The sequence below is a fragment of the Strongyloides ratti genome (assembly GCF_001040885.1).
Source record: "Strongyloides ratti genome assembly S_ratti_ED321, chromosome : X".
NCBI classification, from domain to species: Eukaryota; Metazoa; Nematoda; class Chromadorea; order Rhabditida; family Strongyloididae; genus Strongyloides; species Strongyloides ratti.
The window spans coordinates 3,526,904-3,549,965 of NC_037309.1; the positions used below are offsets into that span (position 1 = coordinate 3,526,904).

The 23,062-nt window shown below is 18.7% G+C and overlaps 6 protein-coding genes across 6 annotated transcripts; 4 read left to right on the forward strand and 2 right to left on the reverse strand.

Annotated features, from left to right (window-relative positions):
• Nucleotides 1-1,284: 1,284 nt before the first annotated feature.
• On the forward strand, nucleotides 1,285-3,648 carry SRAE_X000074400 (Calcineurin-like phosphoesterase domain, apaH type-containing protein; the record flags this gene model as incomplete). The annotated part of the gene is made up of 6 exons (XM_024645125.1): nucleotides 1,285-1,322; nucleotides 1,369-1,742; nucleotides 2,331-2,484; nucleotides 2,546-2,886; nucleotides 2,963-3,206; nucleotides 3,249-3,648. The coding sequence occupies 6 exons, from the start codon at nucleotides 1,285-1,287 to the stop codon at nucleotides 3,646-3,648; spliced, it is 1,551 nt and encodes a 516-aa protein (XP_024510615.1).
• A 679-nt stretch (nucleotides 3,649-4,327) lies between these two features.
• SRAE_X000074500 (Bestrophin/UPF0187 family-containing protein) lies at nucleotides 4,328-5,743 on the reverse strand (the record flags this gene model as incomplete). Its single annotated transcript, XM_024645126.1, has 4 exons — nucleotides 4,328-4,564; nucleotides 4,617-5,291; nucleotides 5,357-5,558; nucleotides 5,616-5,743. 4 exons carry the CDS (start codon nucleotides 5,741-5,743, stop codon nucleotides 4,328-4,330), a joined length of 1,242 nt encoding a protein of 413 aa, XP_024510616.1.
• Nucleotides 5,744-9,079: 3,336 nt separating this feature from the next.
• On the forward strand, nucleotides 9,080-13,270 carry SRAE_X000074600 (Ras-related protein Rab-3D; the record flags this gene model as incomplete). Its single annotated transcript, XM_024645127.1, has 4 exons — nucleotides 9,080-9,439; nucleotides 12,088-12,333; nucleotides 12,520-12,638; nucleotides 12,955-13,270. 4 exons carry the CDS (start codon nucleotides 9,080-9,082, stop codon nucleotides 13,268-13,270), a joined length of 1,041 nt encoding a protein of 346 aa, XP_024510617.1.
• Nucleotides 13,271-16,493: 3,223 nt separating this feature from the next.
• Nucleotides 16,494-17,863, forward strand: SRAE_X000074700 (Na dependent nucleoside transporter domain and Na dependent nucleoside transporter, C-terminal domain-containing protein; the record flags this gene model as incomplete). The annotated part of the gene is made up of 3 exons (XM_024645128.1): nucleotides 16,494-16,523; nucleotides 16,571-17,720; nucleotides 17,766-17,863. 3 exons carry the CDS (start codon nucleotides 16,494-16,496, stop codon nucleotides 17,861-17,863), a joined length of 1,278 nt encoding a protein of 425 aa, XP_024510618.1.
• Nucleotides 17,864-18,065: 202 nt separating this feature from the next.
• On the reverse strand, nucleotides 18,066-18,743 carry SRAE_X000074800 (GPCR, rhodopsin-like, 7TM domain and 7TM GPCR, serpentine receptor class v (Srv) family-containing protein; the record flags this gene model as incomplete). The annotated part of the gene is made up of 2 exons (XM_024645130.1): nucleotides 18,066-18,144; nucleotides 18,190-18,743. The coding sequence occupies 2 exons, from the start codon at nucleotides 18,741-18,743 to the stop codon at nucleotides 18,066-18,068; spliced, it is 633 nt and encodes a 210-aa protein (XP_024510619.1).
• Nucleotides 18,744-19,915: 1,172 nt separating this feature from the next.
• Nucleotides 19,916-20,920, forward strand: SRAE_X000074900 (7TM GPCR, serpentine receptor class v (Srv) family-containing protein; the record flags this gene model as incomplete). The annotated part of the gene is made up of 2 exons (XM_024645131.1): nucleotides 19,916-20,278; nucleotides 20,318-20,920. 2 exons carry the CDS (start codon nucleotides 19,916-19,918, stop codon nucleotides 20,918-20,920), a joined length of 966 nt encoding a protein of 321 aa, XP_024510620.1.
• Nucleotides 20,921-23,062: the final 2,142 nt, after the last annotated feature.

Genomic DNA, 23,062 nt, shown 5'->3' on the forward strand with positions numbered 1-23,062 from the left:
ACATCAAAATTTTATTAGTTATTATTTAACACCTAGATTTGCCAAAAAAAAGCACAACATTTGATGAAAAGTTATAAAAATAATAATCACGTGGTAATAAATTTTAATTAGTTTTACATATTTGTCAAAATATAGTAATAAGAATAAATTTTTCATCCACATGTCTGTCATGAATAATTTCTGGTATGTCGAAGAAAAAGATATTTTAAAATATTTAATTATAAATTTGCTGCATATATTAGTAAATTTGGACATATATTTTTGCAATATTTCTACTTTAATATTGATAACAAAATTTTTTAATACTTTGTTAATTATATTAAAAAATATATATGTATTTCTTTTTGTAATGATAAGAAATTATAATATTACTTTAACCAAATTAATAAATGACAGAATTAAATTATTATAAAGATGTAAAAATTTAGATTTGATTGTTAATTTTTACAACATCATTATTTTTAATAGTTTAAACACATATACAAATTTGTCGTAGAAATTAAGATGTTTGCTTGTTAATTTTTGAAAAATTAACTATTTATCATTTTTAGGTAAATAATTTTATTTTTATTTGTTGAGAATTTTATTGTGATAATATTTTTGCTTACAATCAAGAATGTTGGATAAAGACAAAAGGAAATATTAATGACAGAAAGTGGTATCATTTTTTTTTTCTTTTGAAACATCAAAAATTATAAACAGTTAAATTTTTAAACTAACAACAGATGTTGGTCTTTTTTTGATAAGATTATACATTACAAATATTATTTATTTACAAATAATATTTATTTTTTTGGGATATATAAAAAATTTAATATAATTGATAAAAAAAATAATTTGTTATTGAAAACCAAAGTTATTAAAAATTAAATTATTTATTATATTAATGAAAAGTCATTTGGTGTCTTTAATTAACAAAAGAAATAACATAAAAATATATTTTTATATAAATGATAATAACATTTATAAATTTATATCTTCATTTTCAAGAATTATATAATTATATCGTAGTTTTTTTTACATTAATTGAAACAATAAAGGTGATTTAAGGTGAGTTGGTGAAATTGTAAATGGGTGTCAATTGAGACACGGCATTTCTTCTGCCAGAAGAGTGATTGATAATGTTTTTTAAAATTATTATAACTTACTGAACAGCTAAAAAGTTTATCTTATCTTAAAATTATTTATACATCTTTATCTTTTTTATTCTATTTTTATTTTATAAGTCATTTAAATTGACAGAATCAACATTTATAATTTAATTACACTTTCTAATATTTAAACATGCTTAGTCCTGCTATGTTAAAAAGTTCTATGAAAAGGTACCATTGTACTTATAATTAACTTTTTATCATTTGTTTATTTTAGATCATCATTTGGTGATAAGAATCATTTTCTAACTTACAATAAAAATATTCAACCTCAAAATGATAATAATCTTGGACAAATAGGAAAAAGGTTATCAGTTGTATTTAATGAACAAAAATCTCTTTTATCTTTCCCTTCAACTTCTGGTAATTCATTATATAATAGTAGAAAATCATTTTCTGGTGAAGGTAAACTTTCAGATGAAGTTGATGCTTTTATTGTAGCAAAAAATACAAGAAGACGTTCAATGCCAGTTATTAAAACAAAAACTGATATGTCATCATCATTACTTTTTTCAAATTCAATAAATCCTGAAACATGTGATGATTCAGAATCAGAAAAAAAGCATGATATAATACTTGTAAAAGCAGAAGGTAAGTACTTTAAAGATATATTTATTATAAATTTTTCTATATTAAAATACTTTTTTTTTTTATTAATATCAATAATATCTTTACTTAGATTATCTTCTTTCTTTTTTATTAAATTATTTAAGGTAATAAAAAGATAAAGTTAATTGAATATAATTTATATGTTAAAATAACTTACTTTTATCAAATTAAACTAGAACAGGTGTTAGTATTTAAATATAAAATGAAAAAATGAAGATTGCTAGATAGATTGCTTCTATTTATTAACAAATTAATGAAATATATTTTCACGCAAACATCAAGCGATAAAATATTAAAAATTGAAGTGTAGGAGATAATATAAGTATTATTTAATAAATATTAACTTACCATGCCAATATGAAATTAAGCACTTAGAGAGAATGATTAATTTTTATTTTTGTCTTTTTCAATTAAATTAAAAACATATCAATTTATCTATCTCTGGATAGTGATAGACATAATAATATTATACATTGTTATGTTTCCCATCAATTATAAAGGTCATAATATATGAATCAATTAATATATATTAATTGAAGTTAACATATAATTTTATTTTTTTTTTTTTAGCTAACACAATTTCAACAATGATGCCTAGAAAATTTGAAAACCCTCAATATCCATCACCTATACGATCATTGCCTTCTGATCCACGTCGAAAATTGACAAAATCTGGTAGTTTTGACTATACAGGTATGAATACAAAATCTTACCCTGCTTCATTGTAAGTAAAAAAAATATTGTATATCTTTATTCATTAAATATTTATTTTTTAAATATTTAAGTAAACATTTTCGTCGTGAATCTTTAATAGCAATGGAAGCTGCAAAAAATAGAAGAGATAGTGAACAACAAGGTCCTATTGAAGTAAAACCTCATAAATATACAGATGATCCAACATTAGCCTGGGAAATGTTAAAAGATAAACGTCCAGTTAGAAATGTTCGACAAATGAAACTTGATACTCCAATTCGTCCAGATGCTATGCGTTTTGTATGCATTGGATGCACACACGGTGCACATCTTAATCCCAAAAAAATTCCACCAGGTGATGTATTAATTGTATGTGGTGATTTTACTAGTTGTGGTTTACCAAGAGAAGTTAAAAGTTTCGATGATAATTTATGTATGTTATTACACACATATATATATAAATATATATATATATTTATATTTTTTTTTCTTATTATAAAATATTATAGCTCAACTTAAACATCCATTTAAAATTATTGTTGCTGGTAATCATGAATGTACATTTGATGATAATTTTATGAAAATTAATTCATCAAATATAACTGATCCAAAAGAAGGAGCATTAAAACATGCTTTAAATGCTGCTTTATCTGCTGCAAAAATAACAAATCCCAAAATTTTATTAACCCATTGTATGTATCTACAAGATTCATTATTAGAATTATGTGGTATTAAAATTTATGGTTCACCTTGGTTTGTTTCTAAAAATAATTTATTTTTAACTATTTACTATAGGCAACCTAAAAATGATAAATGGGCTTTCAATCTCAATCGAGGACAACCACTTTTAGACAAATGGAATCAAATACCACAAGGTATAGATATATTGATTACACATACACCTCCTTTAGGTCATGGTGATTTAATGGCAAATGGTGTTCGTGGAGGATGTGTTGAATTGTTAAATTCAGTTGTTAAACGTATTCGACCAGCTTATCATGTATTTGGACATATTCATGAAGGATATGGATGTACCTCTGATGGATATACTAAATTTATTAATTGTTCATATTTAAATGACACATCAGATACTCGGAATAATCCTGTAATCTTTGATATTGCTGTATCACCAGAAGTTAAGTTAAATAATGTTAGGAATGCAAAAAAGATTATGAAGAAGTTTAACAAAACATAAAACATCACTCAAATATAATGTGGAAAATTAATTATTTTGATTGGCAGTCATTAATAAAATTTTATATATGAATATACCTTTTCAATGTATTACTTGCCATTTCTCTTTAACTATTTATCTTCATTAAAATATATATATATATATATATATTTATATATTAAATACAATTGATAGTAAAGATATTTCTTATTATATCTGAAATTTCAACTAACTTAACATTAATATTAATTCAATAAAAAAAATTTGTATAAAAAAGAAATATTAGAATATAATATTTGTTATTTAACATTTTTTTTTGTACATTTAAAAAAAATTAAGATTGTATACGGTATTATATTTAAATACAAACACTTTATTTCAATAAGACTTTGTACTATCTTAAATCAAAAAGCATTTTTTTGTCATGTTTATTATGATGTGATAATAATTACGATGGGATGAATTTTTATTCCATAATATATATTAATAAAAAACGTGACAATGAATAAACATTTGTGATATTTAATGTTATCTTGATATAATTGATAACATTTTTTTCTACATTAAAAAATGTATTAAATTTCAATAAACAACAAAAAATTTTTTTGATGTATGATAACATCTTACATGAATGCCTAAAACGACATTGTTTTCTTTTTTTTTGTAAAAAAAAGTAATTTCTTAAAAAAAAATATAAATTTTAAACATTAGGAATCGTTGAATCTGGTGAAGCAAACGCCTGTCTTTGTAGATCAGAAAAAGATGGAATTTTTTTAAAATTTTTTTTTGTCTTCTTTGGTGTCTTAGAAGCATTCTTTTTATTTTGCCTTGGTTCATCACTAAATATAGACATATGGTTTTTACCAAACTTTGTATTTGCCAGATGTTGTATAGGAGGATGATTATTTAAAGATTGGGAACCGACTGTATGAAGTAACTATAATAAAATATATGATTTAAAAAAAAATAAATAGTAAATAATATCATACCTTAACTTCATCATTAAGTGACTCTAAATAGACTGGTGGAACTTGATTATGAAGTTTATCAACAATTAAATTGGACATTTCATTATTTCTATCCAAAATATAATTAAATTCAATATCTTCATCATCAGCACCAAATGGAAACATAAGATCTTCACCAACTTTTAACCAACCAACATAAAATAAAAATTGTAGAATTGTAAATATTGGTACATATAAATCTATTAAGTCACCATTTTCATTTTTTGATGGAAATTGTCTACCAATTAAAGCAAATGCAAAATATCCATAAACAGAAATAGAAGCAACTTGTGTATAAACTAATGGAATTGTTATCCAATCATAAATAAATAATTGAAAAAATCCATTTCTATATTTTTCTAATGAATCAAGAAGAACACGTAATTCATTTGTATGTGATAATGTTCCTTTTTCATAACATCTTACTAACATTGTTTGAATCCAATTTAATGGAACAAACCACTTTTTATGAGGATCTATATTTACTTGAATTTCTTGATACATTTCTAATTCTTCTTTATTTATTAAACCACTATACAATAAATGATCATCAGTTGGAAATCTCATTAAAACTCTTAATGATATACTTCTCCATGCTAAAACTGCTGTTAATGTACAATATCTTGCAATAGTTTTACGTATAATTGTTGTTTCTTCCTAAAATATAAAAAAAATTTTTTTTATTATTATAAATAAATGATTCACCTTATTATATTACTTACATCTTTACCTCTTATTAATGCAGAAATATTAAAGAGTAACTCATCTGGCCAACTAATTAACTGACATTGCTCCCACCAACGTCTTACTACCATTTGAACATAAAATCCTAAAAGAAATGTTAAAGGAATTTCATGTAAAAATTCATCAAATAAAATCACATATTTCATAAATTTCATTTGTTGTCCTTCTGATAAAAGAAACCTTAAAATAAACAAAAATTATTTTAATATATTATGTAAAAAAAAAATTTTAACAAACCTATAGATTAAATTTATTATATAATAAAGTGATAAAAACAATAAAAGATGTTTCCATATAGCTTTCCAAAGTGAACCTCGCCATCTTAAAAGCAGTTTTAAAAATTGATCGGAATATGATATTGTCATGATATCCAATTGTTATTTTTTAGATTTTGAATGTACTTTTTTTTTAAAAAAATTCTTTTATTAACATTCTTTCAATACGTTTGTCAGTCGCCAATATAAATTCTATTTAAAAAAATGTTATATAACAGATGAGTCGTGGATAGAAAAATAAAATATTCTTTTATATCGATAAAATACTTGTAAGGAAAAAAAAATTGTTTTTTTTTATTATTATTAAAAATAAAAAAAAAAAACAATTATAATAACAAGGAAGATGCAATGAAGTATTAATTATAATATTTTTTAGTAATTATTAATAACATCGTATAAAAATATTATATAGTTTTTATAATCTGTTATTAATGAATTTTTGTATAAAAGTTATTATAAAAAAAATTTTCCTTATCATATATTATTTTAATGCATAAAAATATAATATTTTAAGAAGTATACAATTACAAAAAAAAATGTATTAAATTTGTATTACTTAAAAAAGGATAATAATATGAAAAAAGATACTTTGCGAAAAAAAATACATTTACATTAATTTTTTATTAGAAATTTTTTTAACAAAAACCAAAGTTTAAAGTATAAATTGATAAATGAAAAAAGTACAACTTTTTACTAGCCTTTTTTTTCTAAAATAATTATGTTAAATTAAAAGAACTATTGATAAAAAAATGGTGATTTCAAATGTTATTGAAAAGATTATCAAAAAGTTTTTTTTTTGAAACAAATAATATATAAAAATATAAGGTGAAATAAATAAATATTTGATAAGGACAGGAAAAGTAAATGTAATAACTTCTCATATTTTATTTGAATATTGTTTTATTTTTGATAATAATATATATTCAATTTTAAATGTGTTAAAAAAGTCTTGCTAACATAATCCTCTTCCTTTTTTTTAATCTATTACATTATTTTTAGATAAATGATAAAGTAACAATTTTGTTAATAATTTAAATTAAAAAAATCGTAAAAACATAATTTTTTTTTTAAATTTTTGTCTCTAAATTTTTTTTAATTAATAAAACTTATCTAAGTAATTAACTATTGATAAAAATAAAAAAAAATTAAAATTTTTAAAACATTTTAGTAAAATTATTTTTATAATAAAAAAATTATTGAATATAAGATAAATTGGCACTTCTATGTAAATATTATTTTAAATTAAAGTATAATATTATTTTATCATTAAATATTTCATCAAAATGATTAAAAAAAATTATTTGTATATAATTTTTTTTTTTTATATTTTATCATATTTCAGTACACAAAAATATCAGATATTTTAAATACAAAAATAAATAAATATTATTTAAATAAAGACATAATATATATATTTTATTTAAAAAAAATAACAAGTCAAAAAATAGAAAAATAGATTATAAAAAAAGTATGAGAGATCATTAGAGGGGATAAAAGTGATAAAAATATATAGAAATTAAATGTTGTTAAAATATGACTATTAGAGATGGATACCTAACAATAAAAATATATGCAGAAGTATAATAAAATGTATATCTTGACCGAGGTATCCACAGAATAATATATCTTTCAATTGATCAATGTGAAAACATTAAATTTTTATACTAGTTAATTGGCCAAAAATAATTGAATAATAAAAGATAGTTATAATAACTAAAGGAAGATCTAAATAATTTCAAGATAATTAATGAGATATGTAAGATAAACAATTAATGTATATTGTCACTTAAAATAATATTAATCAATCCATTGTCTTCTTTATCATTAATTTTTCTTCAAATTTTTTTTTCCAATAACTGATAAAATACATATATATCTTTATATATAAAATTTATTCATTTTATATCTTCAGTAATTTTTTTTTCTTAAAATATATTAATTTATAAATCATTTCTTATCTCATTAACAATATATTGAATTTTTATTATTATTTTCATATGTTTGCTTTAAAATTTTATATCTATTAGATATCATTATTCATCTCCTTTTTACTATTTAATGTAAAAATATTTATTTTAATTGTTAAAAAAAATCATTTTTATTTTTTTAAAAGTTTTATTTTATAGCTTATAGTGTTAAATATTTATCTATTTACATAAATATTATATATACAAAATATTTTTAAGAAAAAAAAAATTAAAATTTATTAATTAATAAGATATAGGTATAATTATTTTTATAGTACAATTTTATAATTAATATAACCAGTATATACTATATAAATATGATCTAAAATAATCTTTGTAAAAGTACATTAAAATTAAAATATTGGGGACAATTTTAAAAAAAGATTTTTAATTATTTTATCTTTGAATATATCTAAATGTACATATTTTCATTAATAAACACCAAATGTATTTAAAAGTCTAAAAAAGTAACCATATCATGTTTATCCTATGTTATACTTACTATAATTTGGCAATATTTATAAAAGATATATATTTAAAATATGTACTGTGATTTTTAAATTTAAAACTACTTTTTTTCGTAAATAAATTTTGTACTTTTAAAAAAATGACAATTTTATTTACCCTGTTTCTTTAAAGTATTTTAAAATGTTTAAAAAAATAAGATATATAAAATTAGGTTGAATATTTTTTTTTTATTATTATCAGAACTTTTATCATAAACTTTATTTTATATGTAATAATAATAAATAACAATTTTGTGTTTTATTTTTCTTACTAGTTTTATTTTAATTTTTTTTAAGAATCCTCCTACGTCTAATAATTTACATGTTTTTAATCGTCATTTTAATTTTATAATTTGACGTTTTTACTACGTTTTATTTTTTTTTAACATTTAAATATTAGTTTATAATTCTGACAAATTGAATAGTAAGATTATTAATTTATTTATTATATACCTTATAATTAATTATACTTTTATTAATAAAAACATTTTACATTATTTATGCGCTTTGTTTCATTTTATTTTAATTATATTTATATAAAGACTATTATTATTTTATTTAGATCAATTTAAAAAAAATAAATTTTTTTATTATTTTAATTAACATATGTTACATTAAAGATAAATATTTTAATAATAAAAAATATCTTTAAATAGTAATATGTATTACTTCTAATAAATAATTAGTAGTTCAAAAAAATATTATGCTAATATAATTTTTTTATATTTCTAACTGATCGTTGTTATAATTTATTTAATTTTTTAATATATACCATTTTTTTTACCATAAAAAGATAGATTATATTAACAAAATTGTATCTTAAATATTTTTGACTTTCAGTTTGACTATAATTTTATATTATTAATAAATTAATACTTATACTTTTCTATTCCTTTATAATTAATTTAAAATAATCTAACATTGATATAATTAGTAAAGTGTTTAAAACAATTATGGAAAAAAAACAACTTTATGGAAGAGTAAAAGATATAGTAAAAACAAAAACTAATAAAAATAATTTTCAAATTAAAGATAATAAAGAGATAGTTGTTCATAATATCGCAAATAATTTTACCGGAAATGCAATAAATACTTTTGGAGTATCATTATATTTAATAAGTACTGGAGAATCTCAAAATGTGGAAAACGCAAATAATACCAAAGAAGAAAAAGGAAATATAGATGTCCCAATAAATACTTCAAAACCATTAATAAGTTTATCAGAAAGAATAGATTTTTTATTTGATCAAGTTATAAATAATGATAATAATATAAAAAGTTTCCACCAAATTTCATTGCCAGCTCATATGATTGTAAGTATAAAATTATTGTAATATTATTTTGTATCGTACTTTTATGTAAAATTATATTTTAATTATAAATAAATAAACTATTTTGTTTTCAAAAAAAAAACAACAAATTCTCATATATAATTTTTTTTTATTCACACTTTTTATTACTCTTTTTTTTTCATTAAAATTAAGAAAAATTTTTAAAATTACATATAAATATATATATGTAAAGTACTTTCAATCTAGAAATACGTCATGTAATTTTATAAAATTTAATTGAGTTAAAATGTTTTTTAATTAATGATAAATATTGTATTGAAAGATAAACTATTAAAATAATTGCATTTTTTTTATAAATTTAATTTTTTTTTACTACTATACTATTTAAATATTTTTTAAAATTTAAAAATTTTAATAATCATAGTTTAAAATTATTTTATAAGTAGGTTATTTTATTGTAATAGTAAGTTGTCATAATTATTAAGTAGACACTGTTTAAACAACTTTTATTTTTAATTAACGATATTAAACTATAGAAATAAATACTATTAAAGGTTCTTAGAAAAGGACAAAAATTGTTAAAAAAAATGTGTATTGTTTTTATTTTAGGAAATGTATCTTTAATCAATTACATTATTATTAAAATTTAATTGGTGTAAGGAAAGCTTATTTTTAATAAATATACCATATGCCAATGAGAATATATAGTATAAGAAATGATAATAAAAAGATCTAAGATGAAATGTGACATAATATATATTTACATTTATATATATATATAATAAAATAAAGAATAAGTTTTTATATATTTTTACTATTAAACAACCACAAAAGATGAAGAAGAAAATGTATTTTAGAAAGTTTTCCTCACTACCATTTATATAATTTCTTTCATTTTATAAAATTTAGTTTATCAAAAGATAGAATAGAATGGTTGTTAGTTTTAGGTTCATTCTATATAAATTCTTTATACCATGTGATAAATTTAAATATGCCAAATATAACTGTTATTACAATTACCATTTTATACAATAACTTTTCTCATTCTTTTTAAATAGCAAATTTTTTTTTGTTTAAAAAAATAAAAGATTTTACTTTTAAAATAGTATTACTTTCATAATATTAATTTAACCATTTTTTTTTCAAAAAAATAAAAATATATTTTTTCTAAACATTTCATAATACTTATTTTTATTTTTTAATAAATATAAATATAATAATTTGTTTTTATATTTACCAAACTATATATATTATATTAAAAGTATAATAATAATTAAAAAGTTAATAATAAGTAAAGTTTTTTTTTGTATAATCACATAATTTTTAAATTATTAATATTATATAATAAATATTTTATAATATCTTAAAAATTTTTAAAAATTTCTTTGACTTATTTATTGAATATATTACTTTTGAGAAAAAAAAATGGGATAAATAAAATAAAAACTATAATAAAAATTAATATAGTTTATTAAGATTTAAAAAAATAAAATAAAGCATTATCTCTTTATATAAATTTTAAATAACTATATAAGTTTGCTTTATTTTTAAAAAATATTTGTTAAAAAATTTTTATTTAATATTTTATATAAAATTTTTATATGTTATAAGTACAAAAAAGTTATAATAGTGGATGAAAAATAAATTCTACCAAATATCTTCTTTTTCATTAACATAAGCTTTTTTATACAACCTTCTTACTTTAAGTATTTCTTTTTCAACATATATGTATATAATTTACTTATATTTATATAGAAAATAGACTTTTCTTTACTTATAAAGCTTTTCTTTCTTCCTATTTAAAATATATTAGAACAGAGATTGTGATAACGGCATACGAAAAGATATTTGATAAATATATATAATATATATATATATAGTTTTATACATAAATTTTTAGTGCGCTACAACATCTTTATAATATATGATAGAAAAAGCAATGTGTTTTGAGTGCCTAAAACATCCTTCTATTTTCTGTATTTACTATTTCTATACTTTTTAAAAAACCTTTTCTGTCGAATTTTTTTTTTTTTATTTTATATAACATTTAAATTTTAAAATATAATACTTTTTATTTTAAAATAATTTTTTTTTACTTTTTTACTTTTTTAAATAATAAAATCCAATTTTTTTAATACTTATATTATAAAATTTTAGTCTTTCATTTGTATATCTTTTAGATTTAACATTGTCAAAATTTTAAAATTTTTTCATTAATTTGATTAATTGTATATATCTTTTTCAAAATAGAATTTTAAAAATTCTTATTTCTTGTTTTTATAAAAATAATATTTTTCATTAAATAAAAATGCTTCAAAAGTTATAATATTATAAATATTTATATACATTATCTTTTTAATATTTATTTATAATTTTATTGTAATATTTAAAAATATTTATTATTTACTTGAAAAAGGACAACTTAGAAGTTTTGTCTAAAGTTTGCTTAATAATTATTATATATCAAAAATAATATAAAGAATATTTAAAATTTTTATTTACATCGATTATGTATTTATTGTTTCTACTTTTCTCAAATACAAATAAAATATCCACATAAACATAAAGTTTTGTCATTTGCCATTTTAAAATAGAAAATTTTTTTTTTTATTTATTTTCACGATATTTATTTCTACTAATTTTTTTATAATTATTTTTTTTTAATATAGATGGCACATACTAACGCTGTAGCAGCATCAGGTTCTGGAACTCCAGCTACTGGAGGTCAGGGAGATAATAGTTTTGATTATATGTTTAAACTCCTTATTATTGGTAATTCAAGTGTTGGAAAAACTTCATTCCTTTTCCGTTATTGTGATGATAGTTTTACATCAGCATTTGTTTCTACTGTTGGAATTGACTTTAAAGTCAAACAAGTAGTAAAAGGCGACAAAAAAGTAAAACTTCAAATATGGGTATGTTTTTAAAAATTATATAATAAAAAAAAGTATTTATATAGAAGAGAAAATAATTAGTTAAATTTATGTTTAATCCTTTTAAAAATTCTTTTTTTTTATTATCTTAAATTAAATGTACTATATGGTGTTTGCCACGTTTTCTTTCATTTAATTTTTTTTTATTTATAATAAATTTATCTGTAGGATACTGCTGGACAAGAAAGATATCGTACTATCACAACTGCCTATTATAGAGGAGCAATGGGATTTATATTAATGTATGATATCACCAATGAGGAATCATTTAATAGTGTTCAAGATTGGTAAGTTATTTTATTTATTTATATAGATATAAAAAAAAATTAATCTTTTTATCAACATAAAATGAAAAAAAAAAGTATAATGTTATAAAGATTGTTAAAAGAAATATAAAAATAAAACATTTTTTATTATTATTGTATATAAAATGACAATTTTCTTTTATATTATTACAAAATATTAAAATAATTTATTTGTAAATTGTTTTCTATATATGTTATTAGTATATTGAAGATGAATAATAGATATGAATACATATGATAACTAATGCAAAATGTTGCTTAGAGATTTAAATTAGTAATATAATATTAATAATTATAGGTGTACTCAAATTAAAACTTATTCATGGGAGAATGCTCAAGTTGTTCTTGTTGGTAATAAATGTGATATGGAAATGGAAAGAGTTGTCTCAACAGAACGTGGACGTCAGTTAGCTGATCAATTAGGATTAGAATTTTTTGAGACATCCGCAAAAACAAGTCAAAATGTAAAGAATGTCTTTGACAAGTTGGTAGAAATTATTTGTAATAAAATGGCTGAAAGTTTGGATAAAAACCCAAATCAAAATTCTGAAAAAGGAATTAAAGTTGATCAACCAGCAACACAAAAAGCTTCTGGACAACAATGTAATTGTTAAAAAAAAGAATAACAACATCATTACTACTATTATAAATGAATAATTACTTAATCATTATAATATTTTTTTAATCTACCGGCATTTTAATTTCATTTTATTATAACATTATTATTTGTCCCCCTTCTCTTTATATTAATACAATTATCCCATATATATAGTAATTAGAAAAGACAATGAAAAAAAAAACAAAAATTTTTAATCAGTAATATGCGCAAATAGCTAAAAAAAATGAATTTTATATTACTGGAGTATTATCAATAAACCAATATATGTAATTGATATATTTGAACAATCACTTATCACTTATTTCTGAAACTTTTACTTTACATTACTGATTTACAAAATATGCCAAAATGATAGAATAATATTTTATGTTTCAGATATATTTAACTCTCAAAACAATTCAATTTATGGTAATCAAAATTATTAATGGTAAATGATAAAAAAGTATGGCAACCATTATATTAAATATTAAATAGAATAAAAAAAATAAAAGAACAATTATTAAAAAGTTGTCAATTCAACTTTTTGAGTTAAAATATATTGAAAAGAAAAATTTTTATTGTAATATTTTTAACCACTATTATTTGTCATTATTTTTTCTTTTTTTATCTATGTTTTTTCATTCTCTTAAAAATTTCACTTTTTTTATTTTAAATGATTAAATAAATTCTTTTTTTTTTTAAATCATTTCTATGTCAATAAAATGATAAAACTTCTATTATTTAAAAATGTTTAAAAAAAAAACAAACATTCTTAAAATAATAACTATTTTTCTTTAAAAATTTTAACAATATTCATTTTGTTAAATAAAATAAAAATAAATAAAAATGATAAGTTCCAGGTAATTTATTTTAAATAGAAAGTATAATAAAAAAAAGTTTTATTGTGGTAGTAGATTGCATATAAAAGGACTTAAGAACTAAGTATTGTAAAACTAAATTAATACTAGTCGCTAAATTTGTTGAATATAATTATTTGGTATTATTAGATATTATCGCTTAAATAAATATGATCTTATTATTGAGACTTTATAGAGAACATAACTATTAAAATATATGTATTAATTTTTTGGCTGAAAACAATAATGGTTATTATATATTTAGTAGAATACTTTTATTTATATAAAATATTATTACCTAATTTAATGATGTTTATAATAACTGTATTCTATTCATTTGTTATACTATTTAATAAAACTATTTTTTTCTATAAAATATTAATATTAAAAAATATAAAATTATTTTTGATCATATTATTACATTTAATTCTTAATAACAAAATGTATTGTTCATTTTATTAAAATGTTAATTTTTCAAAAGGCGTCTTTTTTTTTTTTTTGAATAACTATATCTTTTATATATTTTTACCATTTTTTATATTCAATTGGTTGCTTTTAAATTTATACAAATTATATAAATTTATAAACTTTAAAAGCATTATTTATGTTTACTTAATTTGAATATTTGCATCTAATATTATTATTAATTTTTTAGTCTTCTTTTTACCAAAACATGGAACATTATTTTATTATGTTTTAGATGTAAATATAAGGGATAAATTTTTATTGAAATAAAATATATTATTATAATATTTTAGATATTATTGTTATTATTCTAATGTTTAATTTTTTACTATAATAATTTTTTTTAAACTTTGAAATACAGAGTTTTTTTAAACTTACCAATCTAAAAAATAAATATTAATATTTTTTTAACATTGAACTGATTTAAAAAAAAATCATTAACAAAATGTAAAATGTTATTTAATCTTTGTTGATATGTTTTTGACTTGTTCAATTAAAAAAAGTTCATTCACAAAGTAGTTTTCAAAGTAAAAATATTGTTTACGAAAAAAAAAATGATACGTGAACAAGTAGTTTTATCAACTAATTTTTATTCAAAGATCTTTAAACATTAAAGTTTGTGTTAATAATATTTTTTTAGAATTCATTTACAATAAACAATTTTTAAATTACGTAAAATAATTGTATTGTTACAAATATATAGTAATTATAAAAGAAAACATAGAATCAAATATAAACATTTTTTATTTTTATATAAATTTTATTAAAGTTCTAACATCTTGTTAAAGTGATATAAAATATATACAGAAAAATTAAATATATATCATTTGTATATATTATCTCATAGAAAACATTAGATTTTAAAAACGTAATTTTCTTCTAAGTGACATTTTTTAAGTGTTAACATATCATTTTAATTTTTTTAAACTTTATAAAATTAGATAAATTTATTAATAATTATATTAATATGACATTTACGAGTTTAATAATTTTATGTAAAGTTTATTTTATTTTGACTTTATAATAAACATGCTTTATGATTATCATAAAATAATATTAAAATTTACTTTCAAATTATTTTATTCATATCGATAAAACTAATTAAATCTAATTGTGATGACTAAATCAGAATAATCCATCCTAATATTTTAATTCTTTTCCGATCAATTTTAAAATTATCTAGTATAATTTTTAAAATTAACATATATATGTGTATGAATATAAACATATTTAATAAATTAAAATTAACAGAAAAAAAAATTGTACAACGATCTATTTTACTTTATTTAAATTAAGAATGCAATAATGGATAATAAATTATCTAACGAATCCGATACAAATTCAGAAATCGAATTAAAATATATGACATGTACAAATGATCAAATATGTAAAGAACATTGCCTACAAAATATACCTCATGAAAATTCAAAAATTCAAAATAATAAAGATGATAAAAAAGAAGAAAATGATAAAAATGAAAAGACAAAATATGATAAAATATCCAATAAAATAAAAAATATTTATACAAAAAATAGAAAAAAATTTCGTTGTTTATTATATTCTTTACTTTTAATATTATTCCATATATATCTTATTTTTGCTGTTATACATAGTATTGAAAAAGCAAAAGATATATTAATTATAACTGGAATTTTTTGGATTATTTTATTATTTTTTGTAACGAAAAATTACATATTAATAAATGGAAAAAATATTAAACTTTGTCATGGACAAAATTTAAGTTTTTATTTAAATAAATTTCATAAAATATGGAATAAATATAAAAAAAATTTTAAATTTCAATTTATAATTTATGGAATAATATTTGTTGGTATTGCTATTTTTATAGAAAGAGATACAAAAAATGATAGATCAAGATTACAAGGATTAAGTGGATTATGTTTTTTTATTATATTTATGTTTACTTTTTCAAAGTCCAAAAAAAATGTTTGTATTATTTATATTTTTATTATATTATACTTTTGATTTTTTAGATTAATTGGAATACTGTTATCAATGGATATTTAACACAATTTTTTTTAGCAATATTTTTATTTAAAGTTGAAATTGGTGTAAAACTTTTAGAAAGAATTTCTAATGAAATTGTTAAATTTTTAAGTTATACATATATAGGTACTGATTTTGTCTATGGACATTTATCATCACCACCAAAAGTTTGTGGAATGAATGGAGTTTTTGCTTTTAAAATTCTTCAAGTACTAATATTTTTTAATACTGCTGTTGTGATACTTAATCATTTTAATATAATAGGAACAATTTTAAAATATATATCAGGAGTTATACATTTTGTTCTTGGTACAACATCTGTAGAATCATTTAATGCCTGTGCATGTGTTTTACTTGGAATGACAGAAGGACCAATTTTAGTAAAAAATTATATACCAAAAATGACATTATCTGAACTTCATGCAATATGTAGTAGTGGATTTTCATGTATTGCAGGATCACTTTTAGCAGCTTATATTAATTTAGGTGCTTGTCCTAGTTATTTATTTACTTCATCAATATTAAGTGCACCAGGATCAATAGCTGCTTCAAAATTATTATATCCTGAGACAGAAGAATCTACTTTAAAAGATGAAAATAATTTAAATATTGAAAAAAATAAAGGAAATTTATTAGAAAAAATTAGTTCTGAAGCTGTTGTTGCTGCAGGATGGGTTGTTGCTATTGCATCAAATTTAGTTGTCTTTCTGTCACTTCTTTATTTTTTAGATAATACTATTGAATATTTTGGTGATTGTGTTGGTATTAGTAATTTAACATTTTCATTAATATTAGGTTATATATTTTATCCATTAGCGTTTCTTATGGGAATATCTGATGGTTCAGAAAATATTTTGGAGGTTGCAAAATTAATGGGTACAAAAACATTTTTAAATGAATTTATTGCATACCAAAAACTTGGAGAAATTGTATCAGTTTCAAAACCTTTGTTAACACCAAAATCAACTATGATTGCAACATTTGCATTATGTGGTTTTTCTAATATTGGTTCTATTGGTATTCAATTAGCTGTTTTAGGAAGTATGGCACCAACAAGAAAATCTGATATTGCTAGTGTTATTATACGATCATTAATTACTGGTGCAATTTCTACATTTTGGACAGCAGCATTAGCTGGTAAATTTATGATTTTTTTATAATTTTATTATTTAAAATATACAGGTATTATTATTGGAGAACCATATATATGCTCAAAAATATCTCAAAATGATGAATGTTTTGATTTAGAAAAAGGAATAAGTGTATTAAAAAACTTTTAAAAAATTATGAATTATTATTTTTCTATTAAACATATTTATTTTAATTGTATTTAATAAAAGAAATAAAACAATTTAAACTAATTGATAAAAAAAATTAATGAGATAATAATTAGAAGTTATTTATTTGCTTTTAATAAAAAAAAATAGCGGTAAGTTTCTGTATTTGAGACATGCTTTATTATATTACTTTTTTTTTTGATTATTATAATAAAGTAACTTTGGTAATATCTTTTCTAAATAAAGAAAATGTAAATTTTACGACACCTTTTCTTAATTCATTGCTAAAACATAAAATAAATTTTTTTTAATTTATAAATCAAAATTACCTCATTATAAGGAGAAAATAAAAATCAGTAAATGATATAATTTCTACGACATATGAAAGAAAGATACTTGCAAATTCATCATAACGGTGATAACCATCTAAACTACCAATAGTTCGTAAAATATAAAAAATATGATATAATAATGTTGAAACAAAAACAATAAATGTATAAACAGCAAAAAGAACATCAGTCCTATTTTTAATTAATTTTTTATTCTTTTTCTTATATATAATGTACCAATTTAATATATTCAAAAACAACGATGTAATAACAATTATACCATTAATTATTACACCATAAAATAATATATAGTAAGCAACATTTTGCGTATCATATGAAGCTATTATTGAATTTGACTTACTAAAATATTTATATGAAGATGGAAAAAATAATGTTCCAAGTGCAATTATTAAATCAAATATAATCATTCCAAGAATAACTTTGATAGTCATTTTAACATTAACTATTCTATGATATTTTGTTGGATATTTAACAGCTAAATATCTTATAACTGATAGTACTAATGAGTGACTAAAATAACTGGAAAGAAACATTGTTCCGAAAAAAAGTCCAAATTTTGATATCCAATTATTTTCAAGATAAAAGTTACTAAAAATACCATATATTGGAAATTTAAGAGTAAAAATTGTCAGTATATTATAACAAATATCATTAAATATTCTAAATGCAGACAAAATAAAAAATTCACTGCAAAAAGTTTTACTTCTTTTATAAAAAAAATACAGTAGTACTATGAAAGTATATTTCATTAGTAATAATGAAGAACAAACGATAACTAGACGGACTCCTTCAAAAATAGTTGTTTTCATTATCTTCCTTTTAATTCCAATGAATTGTAAAAGTATTGTTCTAAAAAATTTTATTTTTAATTAAAAGTATATATTTCTAAGAAAATAAAAATGTTTTATTTACAAAAAAAAAAAAAAAAAAAATTAAAAATTAAAAATTAAATAAAATAAACAAAAAAAAAATGTAATTATCTAATTTGACTATTTTATACAAATTAATTTTATAATAAGAATACAATCATTATTTTAATAAAATAAAAGATTCTATAAAAATATTTTTTTAATTTGTTTTCAAGTGTAATATTAATTTTTTTTTTGTAAACGTAAAAAATATTTTTATATTAATAAAGAGGAAAATTAAAATGAATAAATATTATAAAGTTTTTTAAAATTTGAAAATGTTATAATAAAAAATTTTTGCAGTCATCATAAAATTATTTCTAAAAGCTAATTAACATTTATTAATCAAAAAGATGACATTTCAAACTTTTTGAATTTTTGACATAGGGGAGTACTCTTAATTAACAGCCTTTATAAAAATGCCTAAGAATATAGATAAAAATTTTTTCAATAAATATTAATTAACTGATGCATTAAGATAAATAATACATCCAATTTTGTCCTTTTGATTTTAATGTTAATTTGAAATATCTAAAAGTATGTTTCCCTCTTGAGAATATAATATTTATCTTTATTAACAAAATTATTTTCATAACTTTTTTATATATGAATAACTCATCTGTACATGTAATTTCAATTCAATTCAATTTATATATAAATAAGAAAGATTAACAAATATCTTTATTCTTTTATATTTTTTTTTACTTAATTTAATGTTTTAATATAAACTAATCTTATACTTATATATACTTATATATATTTTTTTTATTATAAAGGTAATAAACTTAAAAAAAAATATGGGATATACAGCATTAGATTTTGTTATTTGTTTGATACAATTAACAGCATTTATAGCATATATCATGGTTATTATGTTTTTAATAAGTTTAATATTTCGTAGTAATTGTGGTACATCAACTGAATTTTATATTCATTTTATTGTCAATGGTTTTATTGATATTTTAACGAATATCTTTGATATTCTTATTAGAAGATTCCCAAAATGGAACTTATTTATAAGTTTTTTTAAATCATATCTTTGGATTGGTAATTTATCACCAATTATTTATTATTCTACTGTAGCTAATTGTGCACTTGGTATCTTGATTATAACATTTAATAGATATGTTCAAATGCATTTCCCTTTAGATTATAAACATGTAAGTTATTTATTATTATTATTTTATTATATTTTATAGTTTTGGACTAAGAAAACAACAGTAATAATGATTTTATTTCAAATAATTGTTCCATATTTATCATATATTTATCTTGTTAATTATGAAGTTGTATTAATATATTCCAATGACAATAATTATTATTATCATTCAATGAAAGATAAAACAGCATCAACATATAATTCTTTAATTATGTGCATTTGGTCTGGTTTAATATTTATATTTGGATTAAAGATGAATATAAGTAATATTAGAAAATATGTACAAATAATATTTAATAAAAAAAAAGAATCTAAAGTATCAACATCAAAAATATTTCTTTATTCAATGTATTGTTTTGTAATATCAATAAGTTTATTATTGGTATTTTTAAATTCGTGTTATAAATTGTATGCTGTAATTATTAATGATAAATTATCAAAAGAAGAAGCAAGTAATAATTATGAATGGATAATTCTTTTAATGACATGTTGTCATCCATTTTTAATATTAAGTTTAAGTAAAGAACTTAGAACAAAATTTTTGACATTTTATTCAATATCTCAACCTTCTCGGGTTTCATCTGTACCATTTACTATAAATGTTAGATGGAGAAAATCTATTAACAGAACCGTAATTCAATGACATTACTATTTTTTTTATTATTTTAATATAATTAAGTTTGATTATAATATTATATATTATATTTTAAACTTGAACAATGATGTATAATTTCCGTTTAATAAGATTTATATAAATAAAATATTTATATTTTTAAAAAAATAAATAATTTGTTTACAGTTACAGGAGATTTCTTTTCATAAAAACTTATAAAAAAAATTTATACAAAATATCATTTCATTGTTTATCTAACTGTATAAATTTTAGTTTGCTAACATAAGTGTAAAATGAATATAAAAATTATTTTCGTTTCAATTTTATTAAAAAACCAAAAAATAAAAAAATATATATATTTAACAATAACTATTATTTACAAATTTAAAAAAATTTTTTTAAATATATTCATTAGATGAATAAAAATTTAATCAAAATAAATTTTTTTTTAATAAAAAAAATGTACCTAAATGATTTTTGAACACATTAAAAATAAAACTCAATTTTTTTTATCTTTAATTTTTAATTTTCTATTAATTTTATAAAATATTGTCTTTTAAATATAAATTGATAAGTAAATTATAAAATTAGGTTAATTTATAACATATTATTTTAAAAATGTAAAAGAAAATAAGTTTATACTTAAAATTTAATCACATATCAAAATTTTACTTTACTTTTAAAAAGATAATTTTATTATAACTAAATTATTAAAATAATTACAATATAAAAAAAGATTTCCTTTTATCAAAATTTCAAAACAAGTAATATATACAGTTAATATATTATAAAGCAAACTTTAATAAATTTTGCCATTTTCAAAATATTTATAACTTTTATTTTTATTTATTTTTCTAATTTTTTAGAAGTTGTTCATTGTTAATTGTGTTTTGAGAAAGAAGTGCTTTTAATCAGATATATAAACTTTCTGATAATAATTTTTATCACTATTCTTTTTTGCTAAATTCAATATTACAAACAATAAAAAATAATATTTTATCTTGATTATATTTATCACTTTATTTGGCATTTCAAATGCGCACATACTCAGATACCAAAACGATTTATAAAATTAAATACTTGATAATTGATAAATATATAACTTTTATCTGCTTCTTTACTCAAATTACAAATTGATAAATTTTAACAAAAGGTTAAGTAACTATAGTATTTTAACAAACAAAGTGATTTTGTTTATCGTTCAAAATAACCAAACATTATTAATAAAAAAATTTTTACAAATTGTATATTTTTGTTAAATTTCATTTTAATATTAAAATTTTTTTAACAAAAATTTTTTGTCATTATAAAAATCTTTTACCATAAAGCAAATATTATGCTTCATACCATGTCTTTTATAATATTTTATAAAAATGACATCTAAATAAAAGCATATCATAGTTTTGCATGATATTATGCATCATCTTTGCCATAAATAGTTGGTAGTTAATGTAGTCCTAACCAAACTTTTATCAAAGACAACACATAATTATTTCACAATTTTTATATATTTTATTAATATTGTATCTTGTACCTGATACCTGGTACAACATATATACTTTTAATAACATAATAGATGCTTTGCAAAAAAAAAAATAAAAATTCTAATTAAAATTACTTTTACCGTAATAAAAAATAATTTGAAATTTCTTTAAAGAAATTTTAATAATAATGGTTTTCAAGAAAAGAAAAAAAATTTGAATATTATTTTGAAAAAAGAAAATGATGGGTAAAATGAATAAGTTATGTAACTAAAAAATTAGATTACTACCAAATGATAATATATAACTAGCGGTAATTTAAAAGCTTATAGGTAGAGATAAAGAAATTGTATTTTTAATCTTTATATACATACTTTAAGATAATGTTCTAAAATAGTAAAAATTGTTCTCACACAAATATATATTTTTTTATCACAAAAAAATGACAAAAAGTTTGCATCATTTTTAATGTTCTTGTAAAAATTTTTTTTATGTATTTTGTAAAATTTATAAGTGCAAAATTATATAAATATTAATTAATGATATTTTTAAATTAAATAAAAATGATGTAACACTTTTAAATGAAATAGAAAGTAATGGATTATAAAAAATTGTGATATATTATCTTAGATTAATAAGGAGATTGTAGTATTAAAATCACTGAAAAAAATGTCTTAAAGAAAACTTTTTT